Genomic DNA, 20,059 nt, shown 5'->3' with positions numbered 1-20,059 from the left:
TAAATTAATTAATATTAAATGAAATTACACATTCTCCTCAGTTACTCTGGTCACATTCCAAGTGCTAAGTAGGCACATGGGCAAGCGGCTACTGTATTGGACAGTATAGATACAGAACATTTCCACCATTTCAAAGCTTTCTTGAATAATGCTGCTACAGACTTACTTTCTCAGCAATCTTAGTTTCATCCCCTCAGTCTCTTTGTGCAGCTAGAATCTTTAAGAAATGCCAAAGGAAAATGGAATGACATCATCGTTTCTGTAATCTCTAAAGGTACACCAAACTTCTTTTACCCAGAAATTAGTCATTTTTCCTTTCCCAACTCTGTTAATCAACATAAAATACTGAAGTTGCTTTTCACATGTCTGTGATTACAGTTTACCCTAAGTCTGGTAGTATTGTACTTAAGCTGTACCGTATTATGGCACTTAATGCTCTAAGTTTTAATATAATTCTTGTCTCTTACATTAGCCTTTATGCATACCTGGAGGAGTCTCTAGTCTTAGTAAGCACTTGATATAAATGTACAATGAATGGGAAAATTACTATTCTTTCCTGGTTAAATCAGTGTTTGCTTTATCTAGCAGTAGCATATGCCGAAGATGAATGATTTATACATTCTGATACAGAGCTTAGGGTTACAGAAAATCTTAGATTGTAGAAAGAACTGTTGTTATTGTTTAAGTCCAATAATCTTTTTCAAATAGAACATTTCTCCAAACTTTACAGGGAACTGAAGATTTTTTTTTGATATATTTATTGATTATGCTATTACAGTTGTCCCATTTTCCCCCCTTCACTCAACTCCATCCTGCCCGCCCTCCCTCTCACATTCCCCCCCTATAGTTCATGTCCATGGGTCATACTTATAAGTTCTTTGGCTTTTACATTTCCTACACTATTCTTACCCTCCCCCTGTCTATTTTCCACCTATCATTTATGCTATTTATTCTCTGTACCTTTCCCCCCTCTCTCCCCCTCCCAATCCCCTATTGATAACCCTCCATATGATCTCCATTTCTGTGGGAACTGAAGATTTTAATCAGAGAATTTATAGGGTTTTACCCTACCAGAATACATTTTTTTCAGTGCCTGGACCTTTGCTGATTGCTTTGGCCTAAATGTGCAATACCACATTTAGAAAGAGAACTGGATCTTAGCCATCACATAAACACAAGTGTAAATAATTACATACATACTGAGAAAGATTTGGGGATGGTAATAAGTTCATGTTAGTAATTGGTTTGGACCACAGTAGATGGAGATAGTCCAGGAAAACATTTACGGTAAGTGGTACATTAGATGTACTTGTCTGCTTAATCACATTTAATCTCTGACTTACTGAATCATTTAAGAACATTCTTTATTTGTATTGTTAGATGTGCGTTTAGGTTATATAAGTATGATATAGCTTTAGTGATTATTGCCATTTATCTGTTCGTTCTTTATACCACCTGTGAGCCATAAACCTACTATTTACATTGTGCTCTTCTTTCAAGTAACCAGGACTTCCGATGTCCAAAATAATTGATTTTAAAAATGTGGGGGTGGGTAGATTTAGTTTGCAAAAAGCTTCTTGATTGGTTTTGATTGATCTCACCACCACTTACCTTGTAGGAAACCACAGATATAATGTTCCGGTATTAACATCTGCACAAATTACTCTTACAGGTGGAACAATCCAAAGTTTTAATCAAAGAAGGTGGGGTTCAGTTGCTACTCACAATAGTTGATACCCCAGGATTTGGAGATGCAGTGGATAATAGTAATTGGTAAGAAAGGGGTGTCATCACTGCTTTCCATTGTATTTGGGGTTCAGGGTGTTCAGATGTCCTGTTTCACATTTTAAAGTTTTGCACCTTAGTAAAGGCCACTAAACTTTAAATGCTAAGACTTGGGTTCATACACCAACTTTTCCACTTAGTTGTCAGTATTGTTTTACTTCTTTGAACTGATATTCTTTTCTACAAAATGGAAATAATAACCTATCCTAGGATTATTATGAAGACAAATTCTAAAGCAACATATATATAAGAATTTTAAAACTTTTTTCCTCTACTATAATTTTATCCATTTGTATACATTATTTTCTGTCACATTCTAATTTCTCTCACATTCTGAATTTAGACCTTTGGTTTTCCATGTGTCATAAATGAAGAAAACGTCTGTGACATTTTAGTTGGTAGTAATATCTTAGCATCTTATAAACGGTATTTAAATTTTTTTTGAGTTTCACTTTTTTTTTTAAGTAAATTTCTGTCAACTTTTAAAATACCCAAATAAGTTTATCGTGAGGTTTCTATATTGTTTAATCTTTTCATTTAAAATGTAAAATGCTTTCAGTATATAATTTTTCATACTGCAAATTGTCTTAGCATTGATATCTTTATCAGTACAAATAATATGATCATAAGTTAGCTATGTTTTGACTCTAAACAATTTTCTTTCATTTGGAAAGTTTAAAAATAACAAATAAAGATTTTTGAACATAATTTATACCTGTTTTTAAGTCAGTATAGGTAGAATAATTACTGGTTAGATTGGTTTGTCAATTTAAAACTATTGATTATTGTCCTTTAACAAAGTCATCGGTTGTACATTTATATGTAGAGCTACAACTTAACTTTTCTGTTTATCTGCATTCTCTAGCTGGCAGCCTGTTATCGACTACATTGACAGTAAATTTGAGGACTACCTAAATGCAGAGTCCCGCGTGAACAGACGGCAGATGCCTGATAACAGGGTGCAGTGTTGTTTATACTTCATCGCTCCTTCAGGACATGGGTCAGTGCCTTGATGCTTCTGACAACCTTTCGTTGTTGTTTATTACTCAGCTTTGGGTTTATATCTTAGTAATCCTTATTTCTCTGATACAAATTTAATTTGAGACAAATTTCTACTATATGTCTATACCAGTTGTAAAGTCCCAAATTCCATGTACAAATGGCTTATTAAAAAAACTTTTTAAGTCCTAGGTAAGTTAACAATGATTTTTACTTCTTAGTTTCTCATGCATAAGGCTTTTTTACCTGCTTCATGGAATGTTTCAATCATGGTTATGTCTCACTGTGGCTAATTTAGCTTACTTTTTGACTACTCTGTCACTAATTGAACCACTGAATAAGGAGAACCAGCCATAACGATTACCTTAGATATATTCTAAGAAACCCCAAAGATATTATTTACAATAGATCTGCCAGAGTAGGTTACAGAAAAATCTAAGTACCAAAGTCTTCATGTGCCATTTCTCTCTTCGCTAAATCTGTTTACCTTCTGTTTCACCTTAGCCATCAGAGTCACTTGTTAAGTATCATATCATTAGTACTAACCTGTTTATCAGGGGTTAAGAACTGAATATCTAGACATTCATCTGGTGTGATTGTTCTGTTTGCTTGTAAGGCCAGCCTGTACTCCCTTTTTTGTTGTTTGTACTTCCTCTGTCATTTTGAGTAGATATGCATATCTTGGCAACTGCAGATGTTTGTAATTACGCTTCTTTAATATTTTTCTTTGGGTAAATGACTTAACATAACTCAGTTACTTGATTATTGTAAGCCCACCATCTCTTCACCAAAAGGAACTGGACTATTACATATTATCAGACTATATAATCCGACACCCAGGTTATAGTAGTGTGCACCAGTTCCTTCATAAAAGTTCCTTCTTTCCTATTTCCTACTTGTTTCTCTGCCTTTTGCCCCTTACTACTGTCTTGGTTGAGCATGATCACTACATAAAGCCTTAATTATGTACTTTACCACTTTTTTGCACTGTCAGATTGTAGTGGTGCAAATGTCCTTTTATTTCTAATATTTGTCTACAGTGAATAAAACACAAAATTTATCTCATCTCAAAAGGCTTTAAAAAAGTAATCTCAAAAATACAACACACACCCTGGCTGGTGTGGCTCAGTTGTAACGTCGTCCCTTAAAACGGAAAGGTTGCGGGTTCAATCCCTGGTCAGGGCACTTGCCTAGGTTGTGGGTTTGATCCCCAGTCAGGATGCATGTGGAAGGCAGCCAATCTATATCTGTCTGTCTGTCTCTGTCTCTCTGTGTCTCTAAAAGCAACGGAAAAAAAATGTCCTCAGATGAGGATTAAAAAAAAAATGGAACACGCTGTATGGCCTTTTATTAGTTCTTGTTAGCTTCTCGCTGAATTTATATATTTTTTAATCATTTTGGTTTAATTGGTTAGAGTTTTTCCCTGTACACCAACAGAGTAATATCTTAATCTGCAGTTAAGTCAATAGAAATTGGTCAGTTTGTATCCACTTTTATTATTTTAGGTCTTTTGGACTCTCTCCAAGATTTAGTAATTCTCATGAAATCACATTTCTTCTATTCCCTAGGGGAAAATATATTTCTTAAAATTGCATGGGAAATAAGATATTTTTAAGCAAAAATTTTTGATATGATTCAAATGATGTGTAGTGGCTTTGGGCCATTTATTGTTTGTCACAAGGAATGGGAGTTCAAATTTTTTATTTCCGATGTATAAAAATGTGCTTTTGAATAGTTTCTCAGCTTAACTATTTTTGGAAGTGACCAAAGTTATGTCCATTTGTATGTGAAAGTCCATTTGTATTTCACTATGTATTAAGTGAAAGAATAGGACACTGAATTTTGTGTTGAGAGTTGCAAATTGCCTGCTCACTATAAACTAAAATTCCAGGCAATCTGATAGGTGAATCAGGGCCTTTCCATCTTTTATGGGTAGTCCCTGGATTTCTTTTTTAGTAAGATCCTGTTTTTGGAGTAATTACAAATTGTTCCAGCAGTGTATTTTCAGGACCCCATCTCACCCTACCAAGTGTCATCACTGAACACACAGGGTTAATTTATGATTTCAGCAATTGCTTCAGTTTCTTTGTTCAGTGGTTGGTAATTGCTATTAAAATATAAAACTGACTTGGACTTGAACTTTAAAATGGTGTTTTTACCCTTTTGAATATTTATTGCCACTGAAAATGTCACACAGTGAGTTTTATATAAGGTTTTTTACTTGCACACATATATGTATTTATTATAAATATTTGTCATTTGCCCTTTATTTATTTATTTTGTTGTAGACTTTGAGGTTAAATAAATAGCCTTTTCCCTCTAATGTGGGTTTATCTTCTATAAATTCTTAAAGGACTTTCCATTGTTTAAAAACAACATTTAAAAACTAAACTTGTGGGGAAACATGACCTGAAATAGAACTAAATGGACAGAGGAAAAATTTCAAACAGAAAACAATGTACATGTGAACTAAATGTTTTCTACTGTTGACATTTTGTAAGCTCCTGAAATTTAAATGCTAATTTAAAGGAGCAGAAGGGTTTTATTGGGGCTTTTATAAAAGGTTTTACCTTTTTTCTGAAGTTTAATTTTTAAGCTGATTTAAATGTCCTAATTTTTTAAATATAAAATGTTGTTTTATATTTAAATATAAACATTTCATATTTAAAAAATTGACTTTCCCAACTTCTTGTCATGGTTAATTTTGGGGGTCTTTCTATTCAAAAATTGCAATAATATAATAAACATTCAGAAAGTATTGTTTTACTTTTAAGTGTGAAATCTTGTTTACCTTGGGTTTTGATTTTAATATTTTATATTAAATACTCTTAAGACTTATTAAAATTTTAATTAACTGAATTCTTTTCTGTCACTGGTTTAAGTAGGTGATGGTGATAGTAATTTTAATTTGTCATGAGTATAATCTGAAAAATGAACCATAAATATGTACAAATCTAAGATTGTTTTGGCCAAAGCTTCTATATTTAGTGTTGTATGAATGATTAATGGAAGGAAGCAAAATTTAAATGTTTTTCGCAGATGGATAGGTTCTTTCAGTTAGCACTCGTAGGCAAGGGTGCTGTTTGAGGATAATACAGTGTTATTCCAGTCATACTTTTGAGTAGTGTTCCCTATTCTCTAAATGCCAATATCAGATTCCAAAGGATTCAAGATAAGGAGAATTAGAATAGGAGGTAGCTAACTTATTGCCCCTTCCCCTCCTGACCCCTGTCTTCTGCCAGTCAGCATCACTACTACTAGGAGGTATAATATTATTTGTTAGTGAAAAGGAATACCTCATTAGTCTTTGGGCCCCCATCTTTTTTATTTTTTTCTTTCTTTCCTTCTGTCTCTCTCTCACACACACTGTAGTACTTTAAGAGAACCATGTATATTTATAAATATATTTATATATTTTATCTCTTTATTTAAAAATATTAGTAAAAGTTATAATTAGATCTTCATTTTTCTCATGGTTTTATAAAAATTAAAGAATACCACTTCAGGATGATATTTTTATGCATAATATTTCCATTATATTATTTCCTTTTGTAAAATACTGATTTTTAGTCTACAATATATTCTAGATGTGAGGAATATTTTTGGTTTTCATTTAGAGTTATTCAAGGACATAATGAAGTCACAGTAGTTTACTTTTTTGATCAGCAAATATTTGGGCACCTTCTCCAGTGTGGACACTATACTAGGTGTTGTAGATACAGATGAATGAGACAAAACCCTTGCTCTTGAGGATCTAGTGGGAAAAAGGAAAATCTATGGGAAATTGGGCTGTGACTCCTTAGAAAGGTGCCTGCCTAGTTTTAAGTTAGAGACGGATTCCCAGATGAAATGAGAATTGTAGGCCAAGTCCTAAAGATGAATAGGAATTAGGCAGGCCAAGGAGGAGGAGGATGGGAATGGAGCATGCCCGCTTCAGGCCAAAGGTGAGAGTTCAAAAAGGCAGGCATATTGGAAGTGGGAGATGGCAAAAGACGTGAAGGAATGCCAAGGGATGAGGACATCTGGAGAGGCTACGTCTTCCGAGGCCTGTAGGCCACAATAGCTAAGGGATCTGGTAAGGTTTTCAGTCAGGGAATTATTCAATCAGATTTGGATTTTATTTTATTTTTATTTATTTTTAATTACTTTTTAAATTAAATTTCTTGGGGTGACACTGGTTAATAAGATCATAATAGGTTTCGAGTGTGCATTTCTATGATACATGATCTGTGTGCCCACCACCCAAAGTCAGATCATGTTCCAGATTTGGATTCTAGAAAGCCTCTTCTGACTGTACTGTGCATGGTTTGAAGGGAGACCAGGTAGGTTCTTGTAATCATCCATAGCTAAGGTCTTGGTGGCCTGAAGCAAGGTAGTGGAAATGGAGATACATACATACTTCTTTGTTCGGCAGGTCTTGGTGAATCTTTGGAAGTAAGAGTTAGAGAAGGGAAGACTATGGGCTTCAGCCTTGAGCAATTGAGTGGATTGTAGTGCCATTCACTGAAACAGAAACACAGAAGTGGGGTAGTTTGAGCTTCCAGTGAGCTTTTGATTTTGAGCATCCAAAATGGGATGCCCAGGTAGTATTTCTACTGGGTGAACACAAGTCTGAAACATAAAGAGTGAGATCTGGATCGGTGTGAAGATTCGGAAGTCATTGACCCATAGAGGATAATAGAAATTATTGTAGTTGATGATAAGCATAATAATGAAGAATAAGAAGAGAAGAAGGCCTAGTAGAGAATACCTCTTAAGGGACCAGCTAACAAAGAGGTCCTGAAAAGTACCCTAAGGGAGCAGCTTGTGAAGGAATAATGCCAAATGCTGCCTCATGAGCCCATTAAAAAGCATGGCAAAGCCTGTGGTCTCTGTCAGTTAGCAGCTGGCAAGTCTTCGGTGACCTGTAAGCACAGTGTCCGAGTGGAGGGGCAGCCATATTGTAATGGGTTAAGGGGTGGTGAAGAAGATTCTCTTTTGAGCCTTTTCTCTGAGGAACATAGTTGGTAGCAAGAACCGAATATGGGATTCTTAAAAACAAAGATTTCTCAAATTTTTAGTAATATAGAGGCACTTCTAGGAAAGCCTGTTAGGAGCGTTTCAGGTGTTCCTAATTCGTCCTTAGGGCAAAAATGCTATGACCAGGACAGGAGTGAGTCAATGCCTTCTTAGCCGCCGCTGTGCTTTTACAAGTCCCGCCCTCCCTAACCATTGCTGTGCGGCGCATCTTCACGGACTGTTTCTGATACCCAAGTGAAGTGCTCCCCGTGTATTTCATTTAGCGTTGGGGGTGTGAAGAAGCTGCTTTTCCAAACTTATCATTTCAGTCATATTAAATATTTTGTATTTCAGACTTAAACCATTGGATATTGAGTTTATGAAGCGTTTGCATGAAAAAGTGAACATCATTCCACTTATTGCCAAAGCGGACACACTCACACCGGAGGAGTGCCAACAGTTTAAAAAACAGGTGGGCTGAATGAGCTTGAACTCTTGGGTTTCTCATACCATTCATGTGATTTGCAGTTTTCTTATTTTCAGTATAATGTGTTACAGTGTACTTCTCTTGCTACTTTTCTGAATGGTTGTATATACTGTATTACAAATAACTTTTGAAAATAATCCTCTGCCTTAGTTTTCTCCTCAAAGATCTTGTTGTCATAGGGCCTCATCCTTTGTCGCCTAAGGGCGATTTCAAATGTCTCTGTACAACTTTTACCAGCACCCCTCCCCACACCCTTTAGAATTATTTTCATGAACTGAGTTTCTAGGAAGATCACTTTTTGAAAGGGTGTGATTATTTTTTACCCCTCGCCCCCTTTTGTCATAGTGCTTTCCCAATAATACAATCAAATTCCTTCTCTAATGGGTGTATTTGTTTCAGTGCCTGGCCAGCACTGTTTGTCATTTTTATTTAAAAAAAGTTTTTTGGAATAAAGTGGTACCTAATCATTTCTTTAACTTTTAATTTTCCATAGAAGCTGAACACTTTTTAAAGAAGGGGTTTATTTTTTTTCTCAATGTTGTATTTGGTTTGTTACATGTATTTTATGAACTGTAGGGTCAATTTCTAGAATTATGTATGCCTCATCCAGTAGCCTATTTTTATTTTAGGCCAATGTTACATTTTTTCAACTGCAGCTATTTTGTATAGTATTTTAAAAAATAGACTTAGAGTTAATTATCTCTTATTTTCCTTGTTCCCTTTGTAACAAGAAACTTTGTTTTTTCACCTTTTTCGATGTGAATTTTAGAATACCTTAAACCTGTTACAGAAACAAAAACCTGTTGAAATTTGTTTTGAAATTGTGTTAAATCTGTTTAAAATTTTAGATTGTTTTAGTACATTGTTTTTACTATATTTGGTATTTCCACCAAGAGTATATGTTTCTCTATATTTATTCACTCCCATTTTTATTTTGTAATGTGCTATTCATAAGTCCAAATACTAATCATATACATTTCTCCCCTTCTATCTTGATTTTTATGTATCTTGCTTTGGAACAGTACTAAGAACTTAACAAAAATGATGAATAAGCAATGATCTCCAAATTGGTTACATTGTAATGGTTATACAGTTTTTTTTTCATAAGCTTAAAAATGTGGTTCTTAACCCAGGGTGCCTATCAAACTCATCTAGAGAACTTTTTCAGAATTAGTTATTGTATTGTGTCCTTAACCAGTTGGTTCTGTAGATGAAGATGGAGCTTTGGAGTTTGTTATTTTGAAGATGCTCATTCAGGCCCTTTTAATATACAACCTCTCATTAAGAACCTCTGCTCTAAAAGCTAGCTTTTAGTGTTTCTTTCTTATTCTAGCCATGCATTTGACACATTATTATTTAGTCTCATGGTTTTTTTTTCCTATATAGGTACATACCACAGTTGTAAAACATGTGTGGTCCTGTTCTTTTTTCAGTGGTAGTTTTTATTTCTTCATAGTATAGTAACCATGTAACACATTTTGTTTAGGTTCCCTTTACTGCTGCTGGGGAACCCTTGCAGTGAAAATAGCACTAAAACACCACACTAGCTGCAGTGTAGCTTCCCACACTATAGAACTAAGTGGGGAGCTGGTTCTAGGCAGTCAGTTACTGGTTTGTCATGAGTTTGAATAGGGTAGGTAGTTAAACATTATTTGGATACTCATACTCTATTTAGAATTTAGAGTATTTGAATGAAATAATTTAATTTGAACTAGGTTATTTCTGATGTTAATAATTTGTCTTTCTTTTTTCTGCATTCTCCTCATTAATGCCTTCCCTTAGCTCCTTCATTTCCAGGGCGTATTTTCTCCATGTGCCTGCTGATCTTGTATTTGTTGTTCCTTGACCTGTGCATGTGCACATGTTCGTGCAAGGATATTTTCCAACAGTGTGAAAGTTTTCTTCTGAAGCCAATATTGTATTTAGTTTTACTTATCTTAGCAAAATTCTGCTAAAAATTTTAGGTGAGCTTAAGCTTTGTTGATTCAGCTGAGTAAAACAGAGAGAGCCATTATCTAGAGAAAGAATCTCAGTCCTTATAAATAAAGGACCTAAAGCCATTATAGTAGAAGTCAACTAGAGAAAGCCCTTTTGGGAATCTGACATGGTGTTTAGAACTCTCTTGGTATTGTAACCACATGACTTTAACACTTCTGAAGTAACTGAACTTTGGCAATGGTATTTATATTTCAACTTGATAGTTTTTTTAAGGACCAGCATAATACTTTGTTTTTAGATTACAATTTTTACATCATTGAAAAACAGTAAAGGATCTAAAGCTGAGGGCTCATAGGAACTTAAGTAAAGTATAATAAAAATAAAGCTAATGTACTACTAATTATGTGTAGTGCTCTTTTGCTAATTTTCTCTTCCATTTTAGATAATGAAAGAAATCCAAGAACATAAAATTAAAATATACGAATTTCCAGAGACGGATGATGAAGAAGAAAATAAGCTTGTTAAAAAGATAAAGGTAGGTTCATTCTCATACACATGCTAAAATGTTTGAGGTACTTAAAAACACTATAATATCCACTAGAAACACCAAAAATATCAGTGTTTTTAAATTGTTGGCTTACAGAATGAATTGGGAGATTATTCTATGTTGAATTCAACTTTGCAATTAACTTTGTTGAGTGACTATTGTATGTAATAAGGCATTATGTGGAATAGAGAGATGAATACTAACAGTCTTCACATGGTTTTCAATTACCCATTTTCATATAATTTTTCCCTTTAAAAAACAGATAATGAGAAGGGAGAGGATTTATTCTTAAGCACTATTATGCTTACTTAATCTTTGGTTTTAAGAGCCAGACAAAAGTATGTTCTCTTTTGTTCTTCTGTAAAAACCAACCAAAAATCTATACCAACATAATTTTCTGTATTTTTAATTTATACTGGTTCCCTTAGTTTCCTGGACCTAAAAATGATGTATTAATGGCATTATATAAGCAAATAATTTCCTTGGAATAATGAAATATTCATACCTTGCCAATAAAGAATTTTTGAGGTTTTATATAAAATGTCTGTATATTTTACATAAAATTCTTAGGTATTTCTGGGAGCCACAAGAATTTTGAAAGACTATTCTGGTAGTCTGGATGAATGTAACTCAGCCTCCCAGATCTGCCACTGGACTGCCAGTGGCAGATTTTAGCAAGTGTAATATTTCCTGCTTCCAGGGCTGTTGGGGTGGTTTTATCACCAAGTAGGTAGGCTAGTCACAAGTGCCATTTTTCCTCTCTACCTGCCAGTATATTTTTTTAACCCTTTTTATTTTTTTCTGTGTGGGACAGCTTCTTTTTGGAATGATTTTCTAGAAAATAATTTGATCGGTATATGCTTTAGTACTCTAAAATTTTCAGAGAAAATATAATTTTACTCATTGTTTACTTTGGTGAGAATGCCATGTAATGGCAGTTTACTAAATAGTGATTGGATGCCCTATAAAAGTGAATGTAGAGACTATCACGTTAATTTTTTGTTAATCTGTTACATAATGTGATTTTTTTATTCTTGAATTTGCGAGGACTACAAAGATGTATTTGAACAAGAATACTTTGTTTTATAGGACCGTTTACCTCTCGCTGTGGTAGGTAGTAATACTATCATTGAAGTTAATGGCAAAAGGGTCAGAGGAAGGCAGTATCCTTGGGGTGTTGCTGAAGGTAAGGTTTTCTCTAGTGAACGACTTTCTATAAGAGCTCACTGTATTAATACATTCTAGAATTTCTAAAGTAGTTGTGAATTCAATTTCATTTAGCCTCATTTTCTCAAACGTTCCAGTTGCTCAGATTTTTGTGTCCTGGTAAGTCAGACAAGTACGCACTAAATCCTAACACTATAATACTTAAGAAGTCACTTGTCAGTGCCCCACCCTCCTACCTCCACCCCATCATTAGGTCTATTTCTGTTTTCTCATTTGAAAACATAATGCAGGTGTTCTTTACCAGGGCTCCAAAGATTGCTTCTAAGGGATCTGATAAACTTTCTGATAGTGAACACAATTTTAGAGAAAAGGAGATTCATTTATCTGAGTCTCCAGTGGGTCTGGGACATTCAAGAATGATTGAGAACAACTTTAATAAGCCCAATTAAAGCATTCATGGTTTCCTTTCCTCAGGACAAATGTTGCCTTTTTTGGCCTCAGATCTTTAGAGTTAAAATAAACCCTGACTAAGAGATCCTCTACTAATTTTGTAAGGGGTTTTAAACACCAGTAAAATTGTATCTGTAGCATCAAATCTCAGAAGTCTCCCGGTTATATAGATGTGTTTCCCAAGTTTGTTTTTATTATATTGGTTTAACCTAATAAAAAGCTTAAGATCTTCTGTGTTACAGTAACTTGGAACTAAGATTGAATCATGATTGTTTTATCTATTTGTTATTACTCTGAAAATTTCTGTAATTTTTAGGGTATGGTTCCAAGTTACCATCCTTATCGGTGACTTACTTTACCAGTGACACTGTACTCATTCCTAGCTCCCTTATCCCTAGGTAACCTTCAGTTGCTGAGCTGAGGTTTTGAATTTGTACAACCCTTGATATCTATGCTGAAGAATTTGCTTTGTATTTCTAGCTTTAGGTTTTTTCCCCCACAAAGAAGGAAGTTTCATTTTGGTTAGTTAGCTTAAGGATGTTTTTCCCTTTTACTTCCCCCACCCCACACTAAACTTTTAAAATGCATTTATTTAATCATGGAATTAATGTTTTCCCTACCAGTAAAGAAGAACATATGATCTCCCCTTTCAAAATCTCAAAAGTGTTGTTCTGAAGAGCTCATTTGTTAGGTTTATATATTTTTATCACTGAGGATGAAACTATAACAAAGTAATACTGTAGGAGACTTGCCTGGCCTGTCCTTAAATTAACTACTGTATTACCTTAATAACAGCACTTTCACAGGTCCTCCCCCAGGCAGTGGGGCCAGGATTTGGTAGCTGGTGCTGAAAGAAAAGCCCTTGGGTGCATCCTTGCCCTGGGACTGTGCCAGTGGCAGCTGTCACTCAAAGGCACAGAGCAAAAATAAAACCTTAATGAAAACTGATCTAAGCTATTTTGTATATTCTCTTATTGTTGTTAACCCCATTTTTTCCTGTGAAATATCCTTTGAAAAGCCTGGGGTTAGTGGAAATAATGTATGTGGTCTGTTTTTCTTTCTTGTAGTTGAAAATGGTGAGCATTGTGATTTCACAATTCTAAGAAATATGTTGATAAGGTAAGTGTGAGCAATGATGAAAACAATAAGCTTTTTCTCCCTCTTAAATAAAGGTAGAGTTGGACAGATTAGTTTTTGCATTATATAAATGTAGCTAATTTAAATCGTCTTCATTCTAGCACTGAAGTAAGCAAGTGGTGCATGGAGACAACTTGGATTATTTCACCTGGGTTTTAAAGTCATTAGCAAAAATACAAAATAACCTGTGTGGCTAGGGATATATAGGAAAAATGTCTCTATCATCTTATTTTCTCATGAGGTTTTAACACTGATGGAGTTAAGGAAAGTAGAAAGGAAAAGACTTTTCTTTTGCTCTTCTTTAATGTGAAAGGTTTGGGGAAAGTGGAAGGGAAGGCTATGTTTGAAGGCATGTTTTTATAACAGGGAGATTATAGTTGAAGAGATTATATGGTGTCACCTATAATGTACACTGACAACAAAAAAAATGAGTGACAACCAAGGAGCGATTGTCTTGACTCAATGGCTGAGAAGAGAGCTTCCAAAGCAGTGGAACTCCAAGTCTGGAGAATCAGTGACAAATTAGCTCAAGCTATTTATTCTCAACCACTGGCTATGCTTGGAGTAAGGAGCTGCCTGACTTGGCTGAAGTGGAGGAGGGGTAGAGCTTTCAGTGTACCTGGTAGCCAGAGAGAGGATAACTTCATCAAGGAGCAGAGTATAAAGAGAGAGGAGACTTGTGGAAAACCCAGACTTACAACTGGGTGGGGGAAGTAAACTATCAGAGAACTGCATGGAAATGTGAGATAGTAGGAGTTGAACCAGAGTGATTGAACATCACATTCTGTTCGCAAAGGGGAAGGGCATAGTAAATGTTTCCTGGATATCGGGAAGAATAAAAGCAGAGTGCACCTTTATGTTTGTCTCCCAGAGGGAGTTTTATTTAAATGGTGGAGACCACAGATGGCAGGTGCAGGAATGGATTGTGAGGAAAGGGAGGATCGGATAATACATAGTACTGCCACACCACGTGTGTTCAAGAACCTGCTTTGTGCAAGGAGCTCCTGCGGCAGCTCAGGCTGTCTTTAGATCTCACATCATTGAGGAATGATGAAATTGCCTTATGTGTTGTACAGTTTATATGTATTGGTTTTATGTATTACAGAAATACTGTGTGCAAACATTCATTTAACCGAGATACCACATTCAGTGGACAGTTTGAATAAACAGAAACTTATTCCAAATTAAAACTCCCCAGTTTGAATTCAACTTGATGTGTTATCTAAAGTGTCCCTGGGAATTTATTGCCATAGTAAAAACTCAAATATTAATACAGCTAAAAGAAAAGAAATTCTTTTGGTTTTATGAGCTTTAGTAGAAGCTGATCTACTTCCCTTCTCTAGTAAAATAAAATTTATACAGCAGATCCTTGAATAATGTCCTTTTGTTCAATGTTGTTTTGTGATAATGTTGAGATGCCATAGGAACTTAACTCTTGTTTATATCTATTAGGCTGTAGTAAAAATGGTTTTGTTATACTTCATTTTGCTTAAAGTCACAGAACCTGTATCAGTGATGTTAAGTGAGCACTAAACTGTAGTATAAAGGTAAAGACTTCTGTAGAATGTCATCTTTAGTAACTGCTTTGAGGGGATGTATGGCTCTTAAATTGTCATTTAGAACCTAAATTTCCATTGGTGTCACGTGAGTGCATTGTATGTACCTTGCTCTGCTTTTTAATAGAAGCAAACTCTTGTTCTGTTATTTACGACAGGACACATATGCAGGACTTGAAAGATGTCACTAATAATGTACACTATGAGAACTACCGGAGCAGAAAACTGGCGGCTGTGACTTATAATGGAGTCGATAATAACAAGAATAAAGGGCAGCTTACTAAGTAAGTATACATTGTTTCCTTCAAAAAAAGTATTGTTTATGGAGTTTATAATTATTTCATTTTCATCAAATTTCTCCTCGCTACTCAATAGAATATTGGAATGTTCTGTATGCACAACAGCAGAAATTTGTATTGATAGGCTTTGTATTGGCGGTTTAATATTTTACTGTTTAATTGTTGGAAGAAGTGTTTTATTACCGTGTTTTTTAAGAGAAAGAGCCTTGTATTCCCTTTTGGTCATTTGCCATCATCTTCATAATCTGTACACAGCCTAATTAGAAAACAGCTCTTTTAGAAAATACTTTTTTAAGGGAAGAAGAAAAGTTTCTATCAAGATCTCTTAACCCATTTTACTTGTAAGATAAACATCTCATTGTCTCCTGAAGGAGACTAAATGTAGAGCTTCTACCTTTTCTTATGTCTTTTTAAAATAAGCCTTTTGGATAGCAGAGTTTTCACTCACATCATATAGAAGCAAAGGACAGGACCAGACAAAAGGAACATTTAGATGAGTGTAGCCGTGGTCACCTTTACTACTTCCTCTGTTCCTGTTGTGTGTTTACACGGAGTCGGTCAGCTGGAGTGCGGATTCCCCCTGTTGGTAGAGTGCTGTGAGTGACTCTGGAGTGCAGGCTTCGCCCCGCAGAGTGGTGGTTTCACCAGGGGCTGGGGAAAGGAGATGTGTGAAGGCACTGGTGGTAACAATGTCTGTGCCCTGTTTTTCTTTACTTGGGATCCTTGAGGATCATAAGTGTTATGAAGCCCATTTTAACAATGTGTGTACATTTGTAGCCAAGTGTTAACTACGCTTAAAGGGTGATCTGGGGGATCATCTGAATAAATAATGAGAAAGGCAAGTTCTCATAGCAGTACTGTGTTCTACAGTGGCCAACGTCCCTCACAGTGGAAAAGAAAATGTTTCTTTTTTTCTTTTTTAGTTATGTCTCCACATGGCCTTTACATTTCAGAAGAAAGCACACAAAGCATGAATAGTCTCCGGCAGTTACCAGCAGTTCTCTTTTAAAACTGATCTTAGACCTACCTCTGTGTTTACTTTCTTCCATATTTTCTTAATGATTTTTGGGTCATAGGCTCTAATTTCTTACTTAACTTTGAATTTCTTCCTATGCTGATGATAGCATGCTTATTTGAGGAACTTCAGTAATGAGTACCTGGGTTTTCTGGTTTCAAGGATCTTGTGAGAGAGATTTTTAAAAGTAAATTTCTAAGTTCAATAATTAGCAGGTGATTCTGATTCAGTAGATGGGGGATGGGCCTGTGGGTTTGTATTTTTATTTATTTATTCAAAAGATTTTGTTTATTTATTTTTAGAGATGGGGGAAGAGGGAGAGAAACATCAGTGTGTGGTTGCCTCTCACATGGCCCCCACTGGGGACCTGGCCCGCAACCCAGGCATATGCCCTGACTGGGAGTCGAACTGTCGATCCTTTGGTTGGTGCCCCATGCTCAGTCCACTGAGCTATACCAGCCAGGGCCAGGTTTGTATTTTTAATAAGCACCCTAGGTGGTTCTGACATAGGTGATTAGTAATTCATGCTTTGCAAAATCTTGACTTCTAGGGAAAATTGATTTTGTTATTACTTTAACAATATTTTAGTATTTGAAATACAAGATTGTATTTGAGGTAAGGTTCAGCACATGAGAAAAAGACTTTATTTTTTTAAGCAAAATTTGCTTCAGCTTTATCATACAAATGTAAGGATACATCATAATAAATATTGTTAATAAGATCCTAGTCCACTTTATTTTGTTTAATTTTTAAGTATATTCTTAAAAGACCAGTCAGGTCTTTACATTTTTATTTTACCCTATTTTTCTATTACAGTCGACATTCAACATTAGTTTCAAGTGTACAGCATAATGGTTATTTATTTATTTTTAGAGAGTGGGGAAGGGAAGGAGAAAGAGAAGGAGAGAAACATCAGTGTGTGGTTGCCTCTCGCGCACTCCTCATTGGGGACCTGGCCTGCAACCCAGGCATGTGCCCTGACTGGGAATCAAACTCGCAACCCTTTGGTTTGCAGGCCCACACTCCATCCACTGAGCCACACCAACCAGGGCAGAACTTTTTAACTTTTAAGAAAAGCACACTAAATCTGATAATTTTATATGTTAAAGGGAAATATACTATCATTATATATTTTTCATTAAGTGTATACACTTAATGTTTATTTTTCTTCTTTTAAACATTTGTTTGCTACTTAGATATAAGAAATTATTTGTTTTTGTATTTCAAAAATGAAGCTTTTAAAGTAGTGCTGGGGTATTTCTGCTATTGGTTGCAGAAAGGTGAGGTGTAATTCAGAGAAAAGTAATAAAACTTAGTGTTGCTAAAAATTCTTCTGCATATACAGAATTCTGGAGTAGATCACTTGAGTTAAACTGTAACCCAGGTGAAAACATGAAAAGTAGAATTCTATTGGAAATGTATTTCTTGATGAGATGAATCATGTCCAAACTGTGCCTGTGAAAATGGTTGTACTGCTAAAAAGCAGATTGCCTTAGGAGTTAGTATATTATTTTATGTTAATAGTAAGTAGAAAAACAAATACTTTTAAACATTGAACCACCTGGGGAATGACTGTCACAATAGGTATTGATGTTATGTTAAATTAGGTTTTATTACTTTATTGCATAATACATACTAAATCTGAAAGAAGTCTGTTGGAACTTTTATCCATGGGGTATATCTTATATTGTCTTAAAAATCAGCAATTTTAGAAAACATTCCAGTTGACTTAAAAAAAGAAAAGTCCTGCCAGCAACTTATGGTGCTTTTGCTGATGTAAGGTGCTACATGTAAGGGTCTTTATAGCTAAAGACCCATCCGTGAATAACTGAAAGAAATGGCTAATAAATACGTGAAGTAAGCAAAAGTGAGCTTAGGCTTCTTGTCGATGTTCTATTTGTATGACCTTTATGGAACCCTTCCCTCCGTAGCAGTGCATCCTTTGATAATGGCGCTGGGGAGCTTGGAGTGGAAGAGGTTCATTAAGTCATGAAACAAATTGCCACTTTGTACCTTAAGTAAGGGATGGGTAAGAGAAAGCCTTTCTTTTGTAGAGTGAGAGATGGGCTATCGGTAACTTGGAAATTTCAGGCCTGTCCCTTTAAGCAAGACTGTATGAAAGGTGAGGATCTGGAAGTTGATTTCTCTTAAAACTGCAGAAGCTGAAGTAACTCTTGGAAGATTTCATATAGAGACCTCAGTGTGAAGACCACTAAATTAGACAATTTCTTTGGTTCTTTAAAAAAAAAGAGGGGGAGTCATTTTGATTACTTTATTACTTTATATGCTGTCTAAAGTAGCATTTACAGGCAATTTGAGAATATATATATGTAGTCATTTATTCATCTGATTATTGATGGACCTGTTTTTTCATGGCCCTTATACAATATATACACATACACTTTTAACCCTTGAACAAATGAGGGTTAGGAGTGCCAAGTCCTGTACAGTCAAAAATCCATGTATAAATTTTGACTCCCCAAAAGCTTAAGTTCTCCCTTGGTATCTACAGGGGATTGTTTCCAGCCCCCCTCCACCCTAATATCAAAATCTGCAGATGCTCCAGTCTCATATAAAATGACATAGGTAATGCATGCAGACAGCCTACTGCCTCTGTAGACTCCCAGCTGGGGATTGAAAACAGTTGAGGTATTTATGGGGGGGAAAAAATCTCTGTAGAAGTTCAAAACCATGTTGTTCAAGGGTCAACTGCACATACGTATGAATCTATTCAAAATATATAGTCATACTAACCTTTTTGTGGCTCTGTACACTCGATAGAGTACTAGTCACACTTTGGTTTTAGAATATAAGCTAATTTCTTAATATTAGGTGTTGAGTAGTAAAATAAACTGATTCATCTAATATTTAATTTTGTGAGGCAGTTTTGGATGGACTGTAGAGTGTACTGAACTATGGATTAAAAATAAAAATATTTGGTCTTTATGTCTGAAAATGTTTTTCTGCTACATGAATGGCCCTGGAACAATTATATTTTGGAAGGACTTCAACAAGATTTACACATCACATGTACACCTTAAACTTACAAAGTATTTTATGTCAATTGTATCTTAATAAAGCTGGGAGAAAATCCAGCATTTCGATTATGTAGTTAAAATCTGAAAAATTGCTGAGCTTGTCTCATTGAATCCTAATTTCTCTCGTTAAGTTCTATCCTTTTTTAAAAAAAGGTAAAACTTCACCACGCCTTTTCTTTTCTTTGGCTGAGTTGTTTTAAATTTCTCTGACAAGTTTAGGTTAATAAGCTTTAGTGTATCCGAGTGTGAAGAAGAGTTTCCCATTAAAAAGGCAGGTAATATAATTTAAATGTTTTTTTCCAGCCATCTAATTAAAATGGTCTTATTTGAAAAAAAAATGAAATATGACTAAAAATGATCCTTTTGCCTTTGTTTTCTATATTAGAAGCATAATTTTGCATTACTTCTAAATATCACTTTAATAAAGATGACTGGAAGTGAGACAGAGATCTATTTAAAAATTAGATTTGAAAGATCATTTTGAGTGGTGAGAGGTTTCAAAAATTCATTTTTGGGTATATGTGACCATTTGTAAAATATGATACTGGCATATTAATTCATTTGGTCAGGAGTCGTATTTTTACAAGGCCAAAAACTTAAAGTACCACAAACGTGAAATATAAGTTTCTTTTAAAGGTACACA

The 20,059-nt window shown here is 35.0% G+C and overlaps 1 protein-coding gene and 1 non-coding gene across 3 annotated transcripts in view; both read left to right on the top strand.

Annotated features, from left to right (window-relative positions):
• The window catches only part of SEPTIN7 (septin 7), a 76,857-nt gene that overhangs the window by 47,916 nt on the left and 8,882 nt on the right, over positions 1-20,059 (top strand). For both annotated transcript variants that reach the window (XM_053926265.2, XM_053926266.2), the window contains exons 4-10: positions 1,673-1,773; positions 2,651-2,785; positions 8,137-8,254; positions 10,650-10,742; positions 11,844-11,940; positions 13,439-13,490; positions 15,223-15,348. In XM_053926265.2, the coding sequence (XP_053782240.1) occupies positions 1,673-1,773; positions 2,651-2,785; positions 8,137-8,254; positions 10,650-10,742; positions 11,844-11,940; positions 13,439-13,490; positions 15,223-15,348 (722 nt within the window). The remainder of the gene's footprint in view (positions 1-1,672; positions 1,774-2,650; positions 2,786-8,136; positions 8,255-10,649; positions 10,743-11,843; positions 11,941-13,438; positions 13,491-15,222; positions 15,349-20,059) is intronic.
• On the top strand, positions 13,163-13,292 carry LOC112307047 (small nucleolar RNA SNORA30/SNORA37 family). Its single transcript, XR_002975013.1, has one exon. It is a non-coding gene; the product is annotated as a small nucleolar RNA SNORA30/SNORA37 family (small nucleolar RNA).

Source organism: Desmodus rotundus, chromosome 6 (genome assembly GCF_022682495.2).
Source record: "Desmodus rotundus isolate HL8 chromosome 6, HLdesRot8A.1, whole genome shotgun sequence".
NCBI lineage: Eukaryota > Metazoa > Chordata > Mammalia > Chiroptera > Phyllostomidae > Desmodus > Desmodus rotundus.
The sequence above is the reverse complement of the archived record's forward strand: the minus strand, read 5'-3'. Positions and strand labels throughout refer to the sequence as shown.